We start from the raw sequence: 18554 nt of genomic DNA, 5'->3' as shown, positions 1-18554 counted from the left end.
CTACACAAATGCTATCCTGCTAGACATCATTTTGCATCACAGATCTTGTCCAAGATCATTAGTCTGAACCTTTTAGACTGGTTAGAACCTTTTGACTGGTTCTATAATGTGACTGTAACACAGCATATTTAGTTGTTCCCCTAGTTATATACTTTTAACTCGTGTAGTTTTTTGTTCTTACATTCTGCAGCAAACAGCCATGTGCATTTATTTCTGCTTGTGGGTATTTCTGTAGAATTGATTTTCAGAAGTGGAACTTGAGGCCTAAGGATATTTAATTTCTGTCAGATTCACCAGTTTTACCTCTGGAAAGGTCATTTCCAGTTTATACTCCCTCCAACAGTCTATGAGTGTAGTTCCCTTCCTAAGGTAAACAGATGTTTTAAAAATATTTTTCACTGTGCTAAATTCTGAATTTGCAAAAGACTGCACATTGTTCTTTCCACCGGTATTTACTGAGGGTCTGTAGAACCTCCTTCTGTGTTAAAGGGCCCGCAGAGGATGTGTCAGGATGGGTTGGACTTGAACTCAGCCCTCAGAAGCTGCAATGGGTGTGAGGGTTGAGTGTGCAGATGGCTAGAACTGTGGTAGGGTCTCAGGGTCCCTGGGCTGAGGGACCCTCACCAGTAACATTGAGGGCGTGTGGGAGTGATGAGCACCTTCCTGGCTCCTTGAAGGGAAGTGCTAGTGACAGTAAGGGTTCTCTGACACGCAGTGAAGGTTCAATACGTGGGGTCCCAACCCAAACAGAAACTAGGAACTGGGGCTTGGGGACTCCCAGCGGGGAGCTGGTTGGGAAAGGCCACCAGCAGGGAGAAGGCTGTCTCCGCTCAGCATCACACAGCGCCTCTGTTCTCGCGTTCCAGGTGTTGATGGCAACTTTCACACAGTATGCAGTCTCCTCAGGACACCTTTTTAGGGCCCCAAGAGGGGCTGTTCTTGCATTTCCCGGTATGAAGCATTCATTATCCAGATGTTTCCTTCCAAAAATTCTTGAGATGGTCGTATGGATGGCGTAATCTGTGATAGCTCTCGACAGGAAAGAGCCGCTTGAAGGCAGTTCTCAATGGTGGTAGCTTTCGGGTTCCTAATTCTGATGTAGCACCTCACACACACTTTCCCCTTCCCCACTCCTCTTTCAAACAAAACAAAAACACTTCATTGGGGTTTTTTTTTTTGTGCCATGAAGTACAAGATGAAATTGTAAAGTCGAAAAGTCGAGTAGAGTAGGAATCATGTAGATTTCTCATTCTGACTTTGGCAAATCACTTTGATTCTGGGTTTCCTGTTTGCCCTGTTAAATGCGGATGCTGGCTCTGACCATTAAAATCTGTCTATAGTCAGAAGGTCATAAGAACCAAATAGCACAAAGGGCTTTGCAGATCAGAAAGTTCTATATGGAATGAGGGAATCTTGCTGTTGGTCTTTTTTGTTAAGTTTGGGTTGGCTCTTGGCAGGTGGTCATTCCTGGGCCAAGTAGGGAGCTCTGCCGAGATCACCAGTCTTGTGAGGACTTTGCTACTGTGAGGTCTCCTGAGGGTGGAATTTCGTGGCACTGCGTATTCCTCTTAGGAAGCTGATGCTTGGCTGCCGCCCTAGTTCTTCAGGGTCAGAAAAAGTGCAGGCCCCCTCTGCATTGTGATAAGGACCTGGCTCTCTGTTTTGATACGGAGTCTTTGCAGGATCTGTTTGAGAAAGGGAGCAGACAAGCAGCCCGTACTAGGATGACATGGTAGACATGTGAGAAAGGACTCTTCGTAGAGGTATAAGTTAGGGTTCTCCAGAGAATCAGGCCAATAAGAGAGGTTTATTACAAGGAACTGGTTCATGTGATTATAGAGGCTGGCAAGTCCCAAGGTGAGTGAGCAAGCTGAAGACCCCACAGCACCAGTGGTTTAGTTCCAGTCCAAGTCTGAAGGCCTGAGAAGCAGGAGAGCTGATGGTGTGGTTCCTGGGTCTCAAAAGCCAACAGGCTCGAGACCCAGGCAGAACCAGTATTTCAGTACGAGTCTAAATGCAGAAAAAAAGTTGATGTCTCAGTACAAATGCTGTCAGGCAGAAAGAATTCCCTGTATCATCAGAGGGTTGGTTGGTTTGTTTTTTTCTTTCCCTATTTGGATCATTAACTGATTGGACAAGGCCCACTATGTTAGGGAGAGCAATCTGCTTTACATAGAGATTTAAATGTTAATCTCATGCAAAAAGACCTTTCCCAAAATACCCAGAATAATGTTTGACCAGGTATCTGGGTACCCTGTGGCCCACTCAAGTTGACACATAAAATTAATCACAGGCAGGAAAACACAACTTTGTGTTGGTAGAGCTTCTCCCTGCAGAGGATTCTAACTGCATATTGGGCTTGAATTCGGGAGGGGTTTGCTGGAAGGTGGTTGGGATGCCAAGGTCAGGGAACCTGCCCACCGTAGGATGGGTGCTCTTGTGTATGTCCCCTCTTCCTTCACGTGCTGGAGCCACAGCAGTGGAGCAAGAAGCCTGTGTGAACATCCAGTCTTCATAGAATCAGACTGAGGACTCTGGAGGCAAAAAGTTCTCCGAGACCATCTCCTTTACTGGCTTCTGCCTCACCTGCAGGAAATCTTAGACCCCAGTGGATGAGGCAGTAGACCAGGGTCACACAGCCAGTGAGCAGAGGGCCCGGCTGGTCCTAGGCCGGCAACCTCATCGTCACCATCCAGAAGGCTGAGGTTGTCTACAAGTCCCCAGGGACATTAGTTTCTCTCTTGAAGCAGTTCCAAAAGCAAGGAAGGCTGGGGCAGAGAGTGTGCCAGATCTCAGCAAGTTGCTTCCGGCCAGACAGCTGTGCTGGGCATGGGGCACAACGCCAGCAACATCCCCCAGCATGAGCTATGACCAGCCCCAGGACTGCCGCCTCCACCAGATGGGTGCGTGTGGGGTTTGACCAATTTGGCTGCAAACCTGACACGTGGCAAGAGGGGCTGTTAGATACAGATGGAGTGAAGGGTCATGCTTGGTAGGGGGCCCTGGCTCTGCCCTGGGAGGCTGGCACCCTGCAACCATTGCCAGTTTGTAACCACTTGGTTAGATCAAGCCAGCCTGGGACCAGCCGCATGTGTTGGCCACCCCTCTAAAGATCTAGAATGTGTTTATTAATACCTCCTCAATGGCCAGCTCTCTTCCTCCTGGTATTACCCTTTGCTTTCCTAACAATTCCTATAGGCACCTGTGTGTTGACCTGTCAGATAAAATCCAGGATGACTTGAGTCCCCCTGACTAAAAAGCAAACTGGTAACCAGAAGGAAGAAGTAACTTGCCTGGCATCACTCAGCATGGTGAAGCCAGGAGCAAGTTAGCTGGAGCTAGGACTCGCTTCTTCCAGTGCTTTCTTTCTTCCCCTGCAGACCCAAACATGTTTGTATTATTTTGTACCTGGTGGAGGGGAGGGAGTACCAACTAGTGTTGGAGAGGTGACATAGATAGCTGCATAGTTAAAGCATGAGCTTTGGAGCCAGGCTGCCTCCATCACTGGCTTGCTGTGTGAGCAAGTGTAAAGTGGTAATACCGCCATCACCCCTGTACAGAAGTGTGAGAATTGAATGAGAACCTGGAGGCACCGCACTTAGCACAGACCCTGGTACATCACACACACTAAGCACTCTTCAAGTATACTACTGAGGGTTGAGTCTCCCAGACCTTGGCTGAACCACACAGCCTATCTGAGTTGCAGATTTCACATCAGGGAGGTAGGGAGGGGGCTTGGGCGTGGTCATGGCTCCTCCAAGGCTCACTCTGGGAGGTTCCCTGAGAAAGGGTAAATGATGGTGCTTGGTGAGGGCTGTAGCCCAGCTGGTCTGGCATGAAAGCCTGTCCCCCATGGCTTTATCTCATTAGACTATGGCCTGAGGCCTCTCTAGAAGCTGAGACCACGCCATGCCCAGCAGACTGGAAGATCACACCAGAGGGGCTGGCAAGCCCTCTCTGTAAGTACAGTCCATCAGTACTCAAAAGACACATGGCTGGATCACGTCTGGCTAATGTCTGAGGCCCCTGGCAGTCCCCGGGGGGCCCCAGCCTGTGTCCACAGCACAGGGGTCAGCAGACGCCCGCCCCTCAAGGTTGACCTGAAGGTGCTTATTCCACCCCAACCTCTGCCTGTTAGCCCAGTGGAAATGCTTGCTTTTCCCCTTTAGGGAACTGTTCACTGGAGTGTATTTTTCCTTCTGGAGCCCTGGGCATCCTCCACTTTTTGAACGTGTAGAGCCCTAATTGTTTGGAGGGTCAGACCTTCAGGTCAGCAGCAGCTGATGACCACGCCCTGGTGTTTCCTGCCAGCTTCTATAAAGGCTTTTTTTTTTCCCCCTGAAAGCGCAAACCTGATGAAGACTGCTGGCCACATTTTCCAGTTTCCTACCCCTCCTCCTGGCATTCGGGGCCCTCCATAGCCCAGCCCCAGTTTCCTTTTCTAGCCACGCCCCACATCCTTTCCTCCGGAGCCCTGGGCTCAGATAGCTCACAGTCTCTGATTCTGCCTCACAATCTCTCCATCTCTGCTCCATCCATGGCTTGGCCTGTGTTCACCCTGCCCCCGTTGCCCTTTCTCCTGAGGCCCTGTCTTCGCCTGTCCGAATCTTCCTCCTTTCCTTGAGCACATTTTTCCCTGAGGGGCTTCCCCAGTGGTTCAGTGGTAAAGAATCCACCTGCAGTGTAGGAGCCATAGGAGATGTGGGTTCGATCCCTGGGTTGGGAAGATCCCCGAGGAGGAGGGCATGGCAACCCACTCCAGTATTCTTGCCTAAGGAATCCCATGGACAGAGGAGCCTGGTGGGCTATCAGTCAGGCTATCAGACACGACTGAGTACTCACACACACATTCTTCCCTGGGTTCCCCATTTGATGTCTGTGATCCCAGGGAGGTCCCTTGGCTTCTGTGGCCCTTGAGGGGCCTCTTTGCACTAAGACTTGAGCTCCTCTTAAGTGCCACCTCCTCCCTAAGGATTCTTGAAATCCCTGGGACTGCCTTTGCTTTCTACTTCCATGGACTGCTAGCATCTGTACCACTCTAGAACTGGGCTGGCCCCTGTGGAGGCTCTGAGGCTGCCAGTCGCCCATGTCTCTTGTCTCATGAGGCTGAGGAAGGCCATGCAGCCAGCACCCAGGACGGTGCCCGGCACGAGCAGACGTTCTGTAACTTGTCATGGTTTTTCACTCGGTGCTTATGGTTGCTGGTGTCCCAGTTCTCCTGCTGAGCCATGGGTTCTTTGGAGTTGAGGGGCCTTGTCTCATACCATGTGAGTGCTCAGCACTGGCCTGGGGTCCACCTTGGCACCCAGTGAGGACTCGATGATGGGTCTGAGGAAGAAAAGCAGACAGGTTCCCCGCTTGCTTATGAATGTGGATCTTCCGCCGACACGGCAGCAAGAGAGCTGTCTCCTGAGGAGGCTGCTGCTCTACATGGGCCCTCCTTCACGTACTGATTGAGCCCCGGAGCAGCCGGGACCCCGGAGTGGCCAGTTCACCTCAGTGAGTCTCCACAGGGGATGGCGATACAGCTCAAAGAGGTCTCTGCACACAAAGGCAGTCACCGGAAGAGCACAGAGTGACGGGCAGGGCTGAGGGGCCAGCCGTAATTGCCGGCAGCTCCCGAGAGCCCTGCAGAGAGGCCTGCATGGCCTTTTAAATTGTGAGCAAAGCACAGTCGGTGTCGCCAGGTGTGCAAGCCTGTCTCCCTCCAGGGACCCCAGAACAGGGCCCTTCAGGGGAGACCCCCATCCCTGTACAGATGACCGGGGGAAGGGAGCAGACCCAGCTCCCTGACTCAGACCAGGGCCTTCCCCTCAAGCTTGGGCTGAGCGTCCAAGAGCGGGCAGTGCAGGTTCCGCCAGGCAGTGACAGGCCCACACTGCTCCTGCTGCTTTGACCATTGTTCTTTTTCCACACCTCTGCTCCACAGAGCTCACCCTTTTTCTGGGGTATTTCTGTGCATGCCTGGAAAAGAGATGGTAAGGGAACACCAATTAGTCAGTCTCCTGGCTTTTCGACAGCTCCGGAAACCAGACTCGATGGAGGAGGAGGCGGGGCCTCTGCCTGCGTTGTGTTGGGTTTGCGTCCAGGATCCATCTCCCAGCTGCCCTGCCCTTGCTGCCTGGTGGCGTCCACCCCGAGGACCCCTGCTGCCCCATGCTGTCACTTCGGTCTCCAGGCGACCCCTGAATTCAGGCCCAGCCCTGAAGACCCCTGGTTAGGAGGAGGGTCTTTCTCTAGCAGATGTTGTAACGGTTTAGATGAGGAGAGCATCACCTGCCTTCCCTTTGATGTGGTGCCCGGAACTTGGCTGGGTTTCGGCTGTGTGTCTAATTGGAAACAGCCGCCCGCCCCTCCTGTGGAACGCCTCACTCAGGCTGTGGTGCTGGGTGTGACTTTTAACACCTCAGATCTGACCGAGGAAGTTGCCCCTTCCTCCAGAAGATTACAACCAAGACAGTCTGATAAAAGAGGTGTGAGGAAGCAGGAAAGGCAGGAAGAAGAGCCTGGTCTAGGAATTAGAGGACCAAGAGCTTCATGCCTTCCCCAGGCCTCAGGTTCCCTATCTATAAACTGTAGTCATTAGAGAAGGAGAAATAGCGTATGACATCCCTTATATGGGGAATCAAAAAAGAAATGATACAAAAAGAACGTATTTACGAAACAGAAACAGACTCACAGACTTGGAGAATGAACTTGTGGTTGCCGGTAAGGGAAGGATGGGAGGAAGGGATAGTTAGGGAGTTTAGAATGGACGTTTACACACTGCTATATTTAAAATGGATAACCAACAAGGACCTACTGTATAGCACAGGGAATTCTGCTCAATGTTATGTGGCAGCCTGGATGGGTGAGGAGTTTGGGTGTGAAAGAAGACGTGTGCATGTATGGCCAAGTCCTGTTGCTGTCCACCTGAAACTATCTCAACATTGTTAGTTGGCTATACTCCAATATAAAATAAAAAGACGTTTTAAAATGTAGTCATTAGACTCCTGGGCACAGGCCTTTCCCTGTGTGTTTTGTGTTCTGTGCAAGAGTGGATCTGAGAGCAAAGCTCCCATGTGGAAACAAGAGATTGCCAAAGCAGCAGCTAAAATCGGAAGCTGTCAATCCAGAAAGGAAAGGTTCATAGGTGGGTGATGAAACCCTTCCATTTCCAGTGTAGGGTTGCCTGTTAGAGTTTGTAAGCAGGACTTCTGTGGCTCTGGGGGATGAAGGGTGATCTCAGAGAAGGAGGAGTCTTGGCATGGTATTCCAGAGATGCCCCGGTAGTGGTAACTGAAATGAAATCAACATTCCCAGAGCACCTTCTGTGGACCAGGCACTGTCCTAAACACTGAAGGTGCATGGATTCGTTTAATCCTTATAACATCCTGATATTATTGCCCCTGCCCCAGAGATGAGGAAACTGGGGCAGCTTGCTCTGGGTCCCCCACTGGGGTCAGAACTTGAGCCCCAGCCGTCTGGGGGGATCCGTGGTTTCAGCCAGCACACTGTGCTGTTGAACCTGTCCATTATCTGGAGCCTGGACTTTGTCTCCCAGGTGGCTGGTGTGGGGCAGCCCCGGGCAGTGGCAGTTGCACTGTCCTGATTATACAGTCCTAGACCATGGAGGCCTGAGGGCCGGGCATGCCCACCACTGACTGAATAGAGGTTTCTTGGGCTGAGAGATGATGGTGGGGCCTGGGAATGGAGGCCTCCTTGGCCACATATTTCTGTTGAGCTCTGCTACCCTATGATTTGGGATCTGGTGTGGATTCTCAGACAAACCAGCTGGCAAAATTAGAGATGAGGGGCCTGCAGGCCAGCATCTGTCATTTCCAGCTCAGCTTCTGCATGTCTGTGCCAGCCTCTCCCCACCCATCTCCACCCTGCCCAGAGGTTCTAGGGCACCTCTCCTCAGACAGTCCTGGGGGTGCCGTGCTACAGCATTCAAGGCCACCCAGAACCACTTCCACCTGCCTCCGCTTCCTCTCCGCCTGAGCCCCTGGATGGCCCGCCTTCCCCATGTTCACCTCGTGGTTCCAGCTGCTGTGCCCCTGCTTCTGTCCTTCATCAAACACCCATTTTCCCTGCCACACCACCATGCATGCCCTTATGTCTAAATTCGTTAACGCCTTCCCAGATTTCCCCCAACTAAGTTGTAGGGTCACATCTGCCCCCTGTTGAGGACACTAAGCCACCTCTGTCTGTGTAGGGGGCTCTGACCCTCTGTCCCCGAGGACCAAGTCCTGAAGACCAGGACTGTTCTGCTTTGTCTCGATCTGCTCACGTGCTGGGCATTCAGTAGATGCCTGACTGGGTGTGAGGACAGGAGGATATCCATGCTCCTGGAGAAGGTTGGGTACACCAGCAATGTGCGCTGATTTTTTTAGACTGTTTCCGAAAGATGAAGTCAAGCCCTGCCCTTTTGTATCTGTTCCTGAAAGGAAGGTCAAGAGATAAAGAAATTTTTTTTTCTTCTAGTCTTTTTCGTTAGATGTATATCCACCTGCTTTCAAAATACAGATTTGAGGCTGTGCGTAATACAAAGAAATGTATATAATGAGGCTGCTATAATAGATATCAAGATACACATTCTAGAAGGAAGGGCAGGTGAACCCGAATCCACCCATATCTAAGCTAATCGAGCCATTGCAATTAAGCATCAGAATTAATTCTGAGCTTCCCGACAGACAAAGGAAATAAAATAAAAACATGCAAACAAAAAGCTGTGAGGGGGAGGCACAGAAGTGGTGAGCACCAGAGCAAAGTGTAACTTGTTGCCCATGGACTTGGGGAACTCAAAACTCTCAGAGCCAGTTAGGAGGCCCCTGGTTTGCACCAAGCTCTGTCCTAGGCTCCTCACTCAGATGAACCCCCGGCCCTCCTTGCCTCTCAGGGCTACAGTTCTTAGCCAGCACACCAGCCTCACCCTCTGGACTCTATGCCCATGGTGAATGTGCTCGGGGTGCCTTCCTCAACAGTCTCTGATTCTAAAGAAAGTGCTCTTTGTGTGTGTGTGTGCTTCCTCCATATGTAGTTGCACTTGAAAACCTTTCTGCTCCAGAGGTCAGCAGAAATCCCTGCCCTGTCAATTTAATGTTTCTGCTCCCTGCCTAAGAGGCATAAAATCACAGCCTGCCACCCAATATTAAAGGTCATTTTCATGAGTTTATAGATGGTGATGTCCAGATAACTCGTGAGTTAAAACATATGGTTACAGCTCCCTACCAGATCAGTCTCTGGACCGTCACAGATCAGTCAGAGTAATAAGGAGGATGGGCCTGGTCATTAGGCAGGGGACAGTGACGGGCTGGCATGGTACCACAGCACTTGACTTCCTGGGACTCTTGGAAAGAGGAGAGGAGATGTTTCCTAAATAGGAGCAGAGATGCTCCCTACATGGGTGTTTTCTCAGGCAAAAGCAGCTGCTTCTGAAACACACAGCTCCTATAAACCCAACCTGCTTAAAATCACATTGACTTTCATGTGAGATTCTCTTAATTACATTTTCTCTTTACTAGCATCCTTATTCATTATTTAAAACTTTCAAAAATTATTATGCAATAATTCCTCCCTCTAAACGCAGTATCAGATTTTCCACACTTTATTCACGTGTATCAGTTCTTACAACATAGCTGTCATCAGAGTTTAGATATTATGGGCAAAATGTGTGATGGCAGTATCCAGCAATTCCTAAACAAGGAGTAGAATTCCTTTGGGGCTTTGTTCACATTGCCCAGGACTTGTTTAAAAAACCCACGAGATAGGGTCTGCTCAACACATAAACAGTCTTGTATTTCACTTTTTTACTTAGCATAATTTCATGCACAATTTTCCATGTAGCTACATAATCTTCAGATTTATCATTTTAATGGCTGCTTAATATTCCATCCAGTTAGCGTGCCATAATTTACTTAACTGCTCCCTATTGTTGGAGCCTTAATGAAAATTTGAATTCACCATGTAATACAGGGGGAAGCTCGTTTTAATGATTACCATTCTAACATCCTCTGCCCTGACTGCATGCCATTACTAACCCAGCTTTGGTAAGGCACAGATGCTTTCGGAACAATAAATCCTGTCTGAGAGGTGTATGCATGAGTCCCTCTGATTTAATAGCTAATCTGTTCCCTGCACATGTTTTCCTTTTAGGCTGGTGTTTATGTAGAATATCCATCTCTTCTGAATATTGTGTAACACTAGACTATATTCATTTTTCATGTTATTCCAGGTACCTTAACCCTGCAGTCAGAGACTTTCATAAATTAATTGGAATTTGGGGTAAAGAGGAGTTTCTGGCTGTCAGTTGTTGTTCATTTATCCCACCCATGTTCATGAAATATCTGTTTGCAGCTGCACTCTAAGACAGAAAATGAGCAAGGATGTTCATGATTACTGGCGGCCCACAGAGCATCCGTGAGTTGCTTTGAGGCCCAAGATTAAATGGCGAATTTTCATGCGAAGTGCTTTGGATACTGTAGAGCACATATTACTGGTTGTCAATCCTCCTTGTGAAAGAAGACGAAGTGGAAGGTGGTTTTCCTAGGTCAGTCCCTGTCAGCTGCATTCCCAATGTCCCAAGCCCTTGGAATTTTCCAAAGACAGGAAGCGAAACTGCAGTCTTTAGAACCAGGATGGCAGTGATGCGGATAATGACAACCCCACAAAACACTGCTCAAATAGCTTGATAGATTTCGTAATTTACAGAGTTGTCTCCAGTACTTTCCAGTTGGTTTTTGCCTGAAAGTGGCCAAGTCCTGCCTCTTATAACTCTTCTCTTCTCCTCTTGTGTACTAAGTCGCTCAGTCATGTCTGACTCTTTGTGACCCCGTGGACCATAGCCCTCCAGGCTCCTCTGTCTGTGGGATTCTCCCAGCAAGAATACTGGAGTGGGTTACCATTCCCTTCTCCAGGGGATCTTCCCAACCCAGGGACAAACCCGGGTCTCATATGTTTCCTGCATTGGCAGGCGAGTTCTTTACCTTTAGCGCCACCTGGGAAACCTCTTCCTCTCTTACTCCCCCATAAAAATGAAAGTATCATCCTTAAAACTAATAAATCATCCCACTTTACTCAAGGGACCCAGTAAAGCCATGTGTTGCCAAAGTATGGGACATCTCAGAGGAGACAGGATTTTAGGTGGCCACATAGTGAGGTTTTCACTTTTCATTTTCTTTCTTTCTAAAAAGAGAAAGTTGTTCTTATTTGCCAAAGACGGTATCTTGGTTTGCTGCTTGCATGCCCCATCAGCTCTCCAGTGCTTGCTGTTCACCTTTTCAGCAGAGAGAAAGCAAGCCTTGGGCTTTGGGAGATGTACCTACCTAGCTGGCTTTGTTCTTGTTCATTCTTTTTATGTTTATCATCTGTTTTTTGGTAAAAGGTTATGGTTTATGGGGTGGTAATTAAAAGTTTCCTTTTTAAGTGGATTTATTTACTCTAAAAAATGAGGCAACATCAATAAAAATGGTAAATAATAACCCAGGTGGTACTAGAAAATGGCAAAATCATGAAGTTGGGATGTAACTCAGTGAAGTTTGGGAGATACCACCTGGTGTTGATGTTGTTCAGTCACTCAGTCGTGTCCAACTCTTTGCAGCCCCATGGACTGCAGCACACCAGGCTTCCCTGTCCTTCACCATCTCCCAGAGCTTGCTCAAACTCATGTCCATTGAGTCAGTGATGCCATCCAACCATCTCATCCTCTATCGCCCCTTATCCTCCTGCCTTCAATCTTTCCCAGCATCTGGGTCTTTTCCAGTGAGTCAGCTCTTCACATCAGGTGGCCAAAGTATTGGAGCTTCAGCCTCAACATCAGTCCTTCCAATGAATATTCAGGATTGATTTCCTTTAGGATTGAGTGGTTTGATCTCCTTGCTGTCCAAGGGACTCTCAAGAGTTTTCTCCAACACCACAGTTCAAAAGCATCAATTTTCCAGTGCTCAGCTTTCTTTATGAGTATGAAAAGGCCAGAAGATGTGACACTGAAAGATATCACCATAGCGCTGTTTAATTTAAAACACTAAAGGTCACCGCCCAGCATCAGTTAGTTTCTGTTGTATCGGGTGCTATGCATAGGGTGGAGTTTTTGTCGGCCCTATGAGCTGGTATTGAATCATGAAGCCTAGTCTAAAGAATGCTGTTCCTAGGAAGGGCTGACATCATCTATGTGTTTTGTCAACTGCTCTTCAAGATGTGTGACTCCCTTGGGTTCCTGTTGTGTCCCTGTGGTGCTGGAATTCTGATTTGGAGAACGCCTCATAACTCCATTTGAACGGCTCACTCTCAAAACCCTCACCACTTCTGTGTCAAGCCCTATCTCCCCTCTTCCCACCTCCTTGGACCTGGTGCTCCAGCAGAAGTAGGCAGTAAATAAACATTTGCATGCATGCTAAGTTACTTTAGTCATGTCTGACTCTTTGCGATCCCACAGACTGTAGCCCATCAGGCTCCTCTGTCGTGGGATTCTTCAGGCAAAAATACTGCAGTGAGTTGCCATACCGTGCTCCAGGGGATCTCCCTGACCCAGGGATTGAACTGCCATCTCTCGTAGTCTCCTGCATTGGCAGGCGGGTTCTTTACCACTAGTGCCCCCTGGGAAGCCCCAAACAGACATATAATGCACTATTATTCAGCCTTAAAAAGAAATGGACTTCTGACACATGCTACAATGTGTCATTGTGGTAAGTGAAATAAGACTGTCAAAGAAGACCAAGTGTCCCCAGCCAAGTACCTTATATGACTCCACTGTATGAGGTACCCAGGTAGTCAGATTCACAGAGACAGAAAGGGGAATGGTGGTTGCCAGGGGCTGGGGGAGGGGGAATGGAGGGGTTAGTGGGGGACAGTTTCAGTTTAGGATGATGAGAAAGTTCTGGAGATGGATGGTGGTGATAGCTGCATGACAGTGTGAATGTACTTCATGTCACTGAGTTGCACACTTAAGAATGGTTAAATGGCAAATGCTATATATATATATCTTACAAATAAAACAAGAAAGTGGGTAGTGAGCACCTTTTCTCCAGCTGTGCTGCCTGGGCTTGCCCTGGTCCTAGCACAAGGAATCCTGTCCCTCGTCCTATCCCTCCACTTGTCAGAGCCGTCAGTTCAAATGTCATCTCTCCTGCCTCATCCCTCGCGGGCCCTGCAGGAGACCCCTTCCTGAAAACAGTATTATGCTAATTTAGGTTTGCCTAAACTAGCAAACCTCTCTGCTTGCCGAGAGCAGCCTCAGCAACCCCTCCTGTCCCCCTGCACACAGGGGGTGTTTATTATCAAAGCCAGAAAAATGCCCCCTTTTTTGATGAGGAGGAGCCTGAGTATAGCATCCTGGCATTTGTCATTCAGCCGCCACTGTCCTCTCAGGAGTCAGCAGTCGCTGAAAGGATCGTGCCCTGTGTGAGGCCTCATCTCGATGGGCGGCCGCTGCCTAGCCCACACTGGAGCCGGGCCCTGGCATCCTCTCCAGAAGATTAAGAGCTTTCCTTCCTTATTCAGAAGTGAAACTGGACCTCTGCTCTCCAGTGTCTTGGCTGTATTCAGCGTGTTAGGAGACAGGCAGGCCCTGAGGGAAGTAGAAATGCAGGGAAAGGGTCACTCATGGGGCTTTGTAGGGGAGAAATCAGCGACCCTGGGTTCTCTGGAGGTGGTTCTTGGCTTCGTAGGTCTGTAAATGGATATGTGAGCTGTGTGGAAACTTGAGGGCCATTTGGCCCAGTCTCCTCATCTTATCCCTGGTAGTTCAGCTGGTAAAGAATCCGCCTATGCCATGCAGGAGACCCTGGTTCAATTCCTAGGTCGGGAAGACCCCCTGGAGAAGGAAAATGCTACCCACTTCAGGATTCTGGCCTGGAGAATCCTATGAACTGTATATCCATGGGGTTTCAAAAAGTCAGACACAACAGAGCGACTTTCACTTTAATTTTCCTCATCTTATAGGCGGAGAATGATAAGTCCAGAGACCAGGGAGCTGCCCTAGTGGGAAGACCACCCCCCAATCTGTAAGCGGGGGGTTGCTGAGAGCTCTGTGTGTCCTGGGCTGGTGTTGGAACACACCCAGGACATCACACTCGTGTGTGGACTCTGCCCTTGAAGATAGCGGATGGTGACAGGGAGCATTCTGGTTCTGTTGTTTGGTCCAGAACCTGATATCTTTGTGAGGAAGCCTTGAGCCATTAAGCAGAGACACTGCCCTCAAGGGGAGGGCAGCGGTTAAATGCACTGAGGGGTCTGTTCTGTGCAGTCCCCATCTCCCTGGCTGGTGGCTCTGAATTCCCATGTGTATCATCCGGCAGATCCCAGGTGAGGAGGCATGTGCTGTGCACACTTTACATTTCTGCTTCCTTCCTTTTCGACTGCAGAATTTCAGAGGCAGGAAAGCGTCCGGTCGCAGCACAAAGGCATCCAGTTATACGACACCCCTTATGAACCCGAGGGCCAAAGCGTGGACTCGGACTCAGAGAGCACGATCAGCCCCCGGCTGCGGGAGAGCAAGCTGCCCCAGGATGACGACAGGCCCGCTGACGAGTACGATCAGCCATGGGAGTGGAACCGGGTCACTATCCCAGCTCTGGCAGGTAAGGAGCCAGCGGCCCCACTCAGAGGAGGCTGCTCACCTGCATGGCACTCACCTGTGTAAAGGGAGTAAGTGCATGGGTCCCTGCCTGCTCAGGTAAGCCACAGGGTTTCTAGTGCAGCTGGGCCCTTTAAAGATGAGGAAGATCCTGGAGGCCAGGATCTAGACAGCCCAGATGATCTCATTGTCTGACTCTGTCTTGGTCCTGTTGGTAATGCTCTAGTTCACTGAAGCCAAGAATTTGGAAGGAAATTTTAAAGACTAGAAGAAAATCAGTCTGTCGTGCAGCTACGACGGCCTGCATACATCCAGGGCCACTGCATTTCCTGTTCCAGCTTCATTCAGCACAAGCCCGTTCACAGAGCACAGGCTGTGGGCACGTCCTGACCTCAGGGGCTGACCTCGCCCCTGGCCCGGAGCCCCTTGAATGATTCAGGTGCCTCTCTGCTCCCACAGCCTTCTGAAAAGCAGTATGTCATATGTGTCACCTGTCTTCAGCTATGTTCACACCCTTTGGTCCTAATCTCAGTCCTTAGGATCCAAACTTATGATCGAAAGCACAGAAAAAGGCATGATGATCATGAGAGATGGGGAACAACCTGGATGTTCGGCATTGGGCATTGATTAAATGGAATATTGAGCAGCCACTACAAAGTGACGTTGACAAAGAGTATATTATGTATAGCAGCCTCAGAAAATGCTTATGTTTAATGTTAAAAGGGGAAAGTCAGATGCAAAAAATTTCTATGCTTCTAAGAGTTTTGGCATATGAACAAAGAAACATGGAGTGACTAACTCTTATCACATTGAAGGTCATAAAGGAAGAGTTTTTATTCTTAACATTCATTTTGTTTAGAATCTCCCATTTTCAAGCACAACTGGACCCTTCCTCCCTTTCTGGGGTTCAGAAGTGAGGCTTCTGCCCTCCACTTGTCTTGATTCCCTCAGTTGAGGTTCTGACTACTCTAGCATGTATGGCTCAGTTCCCTGGATATAGCACTCTGTGCAATCTCTGCCTTCTGCTAAGTGCCCTTCCCAGCTGTGTCCTATCTGGGAAAGTCTTGCACTTCCTTTGCCATCACTCTGAGCCCTCCTGGCACATCCACGCATCCCACGGGCTTCCTTGCTGCCTCTCTAGGCCTGCAGAGCTTCCTGCTCGTGACCCTGGTGGGGCAGTTCTTTCACCATATAGTCAGTGCTATGGGTGCTGGGCCCGTCTGGCAGGTGGTGTGTGCCAGCCAAAAGCCAGGGCTGAGAGTAATTGGGTAACTGAAAGGTCTTTGGTCACCTCACATCTCTCCAGTGCATTTCACAGCCTTTCCTACTCTGGGCACAGTGAAAGCCAAGGACTGTCCCCTGGCGTGGTTGATCCCGGGTGTGGGAGAAGCTAGAATGGGACTGATGCTGTTCCAGAGGTGGCTCTTCGCAAACACCAGTTTGATTAAAGGGCTAAACGTTTCATGTAACAACTGTTCTAGACACCAAGGGGCCATGGCAAGAGACGACACTGCAGGCAGCTGTGGCATCTCACCCTCTCCTGGACTGACCACCTTGCAGGTCATGTTACCTCTGATGTTTTGGTCTAGTCTGGTGCTTTACTGCTCAAAATGTGGTCCCTGGACCAGCAGCATCACATCACCTGGGAACTGGTGAGAAATGCAGAGTCTCAGGCCCCAGACCAGACCTGCAGAAAGTGAAAGTGTTAGTCGCTCAGTCATGTCTGACTCTTTGCAACCTCATGGACTGTAGCTGCTAGGTTCCTCTGTACATGGGATTCTCCAAGAAAGAATACTGCAGTAGGTAGCCATTCACTTCTCCAGGAGGCCTTCCCAACCCAGGGATCAAACCTGGGTCTCCTGTTTTGGAAGCACATTCTTTACCATCTGAGTCATCAGGGAAGCCCCCAGACCTGCAGAGTCAATAAGTTTCAAAAGACCCCCAGGGGATTCTCAGGCTTGTTAAAATGAAAAGCACTTACCCCACATGACATCATCTCTTCAGAAGGCTCTCAGGCCAGAACTTGCCCAATTCTGCCCAAAGCTGGTTTTAGAACTACTATACATTTCACAAAGGATCAGAACTGGTCCCCACATAAGTTTCTGGGCCACGGGTCTCCATTCTGGATTTGGTTTTCTGTTGCTGAGTTGCTATCACATGTGTCATTGTAGGTCAACTTCTTAGGCTGCTGTTAGGAGGCAGATGCAGAATCCTGTCCCCACCTGTGTCTCATCAAGTCACTTACCTCATCAACTGTGTGTCCTGCTCTGGAGTGGATACTCATTGTGGGTGTGTGCTAAGGCACTCAGTCATGTCTGACTCTTTGAGACCCCATGGACTGTAGCCCACCAGACTCCTCTGTCCATGGGCTTCTCCAGGCAAGAATACTGGAGTGAGTTGCCATGCCCTGCTCCAGGGGATCTTCCCGACCCAGGATTCGACCCAGGGATCGAATCTCCTGCATTGCAGGTGGATTTACTGCTTAGCCCCCAGGGAAGCCCTGGATACTGATTGTGCTTTCCCCAAGAAGCTTTTGGCTCAGTTCTGATTTCTGGGGCATAGAAGGAAGTCGTTTCCCTTGGCTGAAGGGATGCTGTGAGCACCAGTCTTGAGTCTTTGACCAGATCCCCTCCCCACATCTAGACAGAAGTTGTCAGGTGAGGAGCACCCTCCTGTTTCCTAGCCCACCGTGTAGGTGGAGTGAAGTGGATGCACCACCTCTCGGGTAACCAGAACGAGTGGAAACAGCTCTACTGGGTTGCTGAAGTGCTGCCAGAGTCCCATTTCTAAACCAGGAAGGGTGGCTGCTCAGGAACAAAGGTGGCTCCCACCTCCTGCCTGAATGAGTAGAGTGTGCAGCACATGCTTTAGCACGTCATTGGTGGTGTCAGGGAGCAAGGCAGTGCTGAGCTGGGCCTCGTCCTCCTTTTCACAACCCCTGTTTGAAGTGCCCCGCCCAGTTCTCTGGGCCCTTGGGTGCTGTGATGGGCCCCAGGAGCCTGGGGACAGGATCTGCAACTGGGCTAAAAATCCACTGGGCAAAACTGTCATCATCTCTTTCCATCCCTTATATTCTGATTCTGCCTGTTTAGCTTGCATGAAGGAACCCGGGCAGTGTTTTCAGATTTCCAAAGGTGTACAGTATGGGCACCCCCAAAGGGCAGAGGTGGGCCTACCAAGGAGGAGCCATAGGGATATACGGTCCCGGTGAGTGGTAAGAATTTCAGATACACCTGAAAGTGTATCATGAGCTTCCTGTCACTGAAATTGGCCAGCAGAAGCTTGAGTGAGGCCGCATTGGTATCAGGAGGGCTTTGCCTGCAACCCCCCACTTCAAGGCTCCTTCCATGCTTCATTTCATCAGGACCCCAGCATGCTGGCCGGAGGCTGAGGGAAGGGGAGCCCTTTGAACTACCTCTGTGATTCAGTCTATGAAGCAAAAGTGCTTTCTGCCCTTCACAGTACTGTCCTGCATTGCAGTCATGAAAGGAGGCTCTTGTAAGGGGTGCTTCGGCATTTCCCACAGAAGGTGGCCTTCTCAGCCAGGGCAGCCTTTCGGGAAGTCTCGATTATCACTTCCTGGTTGTCATGAAAACAGCTATTGCAGGGTTTGAGGTGGTCCTCACTTCCTGGGAATGATAGTCTTCCCTTCGCTCAGAGTTCTGTAGCAGGTGAAGGAGGTTTCCTGCCTGCCCTCCCTATGGGAAGCTGCTGATAGCCTCAGCCAGGATCCCTGCCCCCATGCACCCAGCACCGGAGTCTCAGCATACATGCCTGGCCTGAGGTTGGGGGTTGATCCCAACCTCCAAAACGGATGCCTTATCAGTTTTACAATCAGGCTGTCAGCCCCCTGCCCACCCAGCAGACTCCCCTGCCTTCAGAGCTGGCTGGACTCGGTTCCCCCCGCTGCTTTGACTCACCCCCCAGAGACTTTATAGGCAGCAGGTCCAACCCCTCACTGATGCAACTCCCTGCCCAGCGTGGGGCAAGAGAAGTACCC

General features: G+C 49.9%; 1 protein-coding gene across 1 annotated transcript in view; it reads left to right on the top strand.

The window, feature by feature from the left end:
• Positions 1–18554, top strand: part of SHB (SH2 domain containing adaptor protein B) — a 135484-nt gene that overhangs the window by 73364 nt on the left and 43566 nt on the right. Inside the window, exon 3 of the mRNA XM_061425716.1 lies at positions 14343–14558. Within this exon, the coding sequence (XP_061281700.1) occupies positions 14343–14558 (216 nt within the window). The remainder of the gene's footprint in view (positions 1–14342; positions 14559–18554) is intronic.

The sequence above is a fragment of the Bos javanicus genome, chromosome 8 (assembly GCF_032452875.1).
Source record: "Bos javanicus breed banteng chromosome 8, ARS-OSU_banteng_1.0, whole genome shotgun sequence".
NCBI classification, from domain to species: domain Eukaryota; kingdom Metazoa; phylum Chordata; class Mammalia; order Artiodactyla; family Bovidae; genus Bos; species Bos javanicus.
Note: the sequence above shows the minus strand (reverse complement) of the source record. Positions and strands in the feature narration are given on the sequence as shown.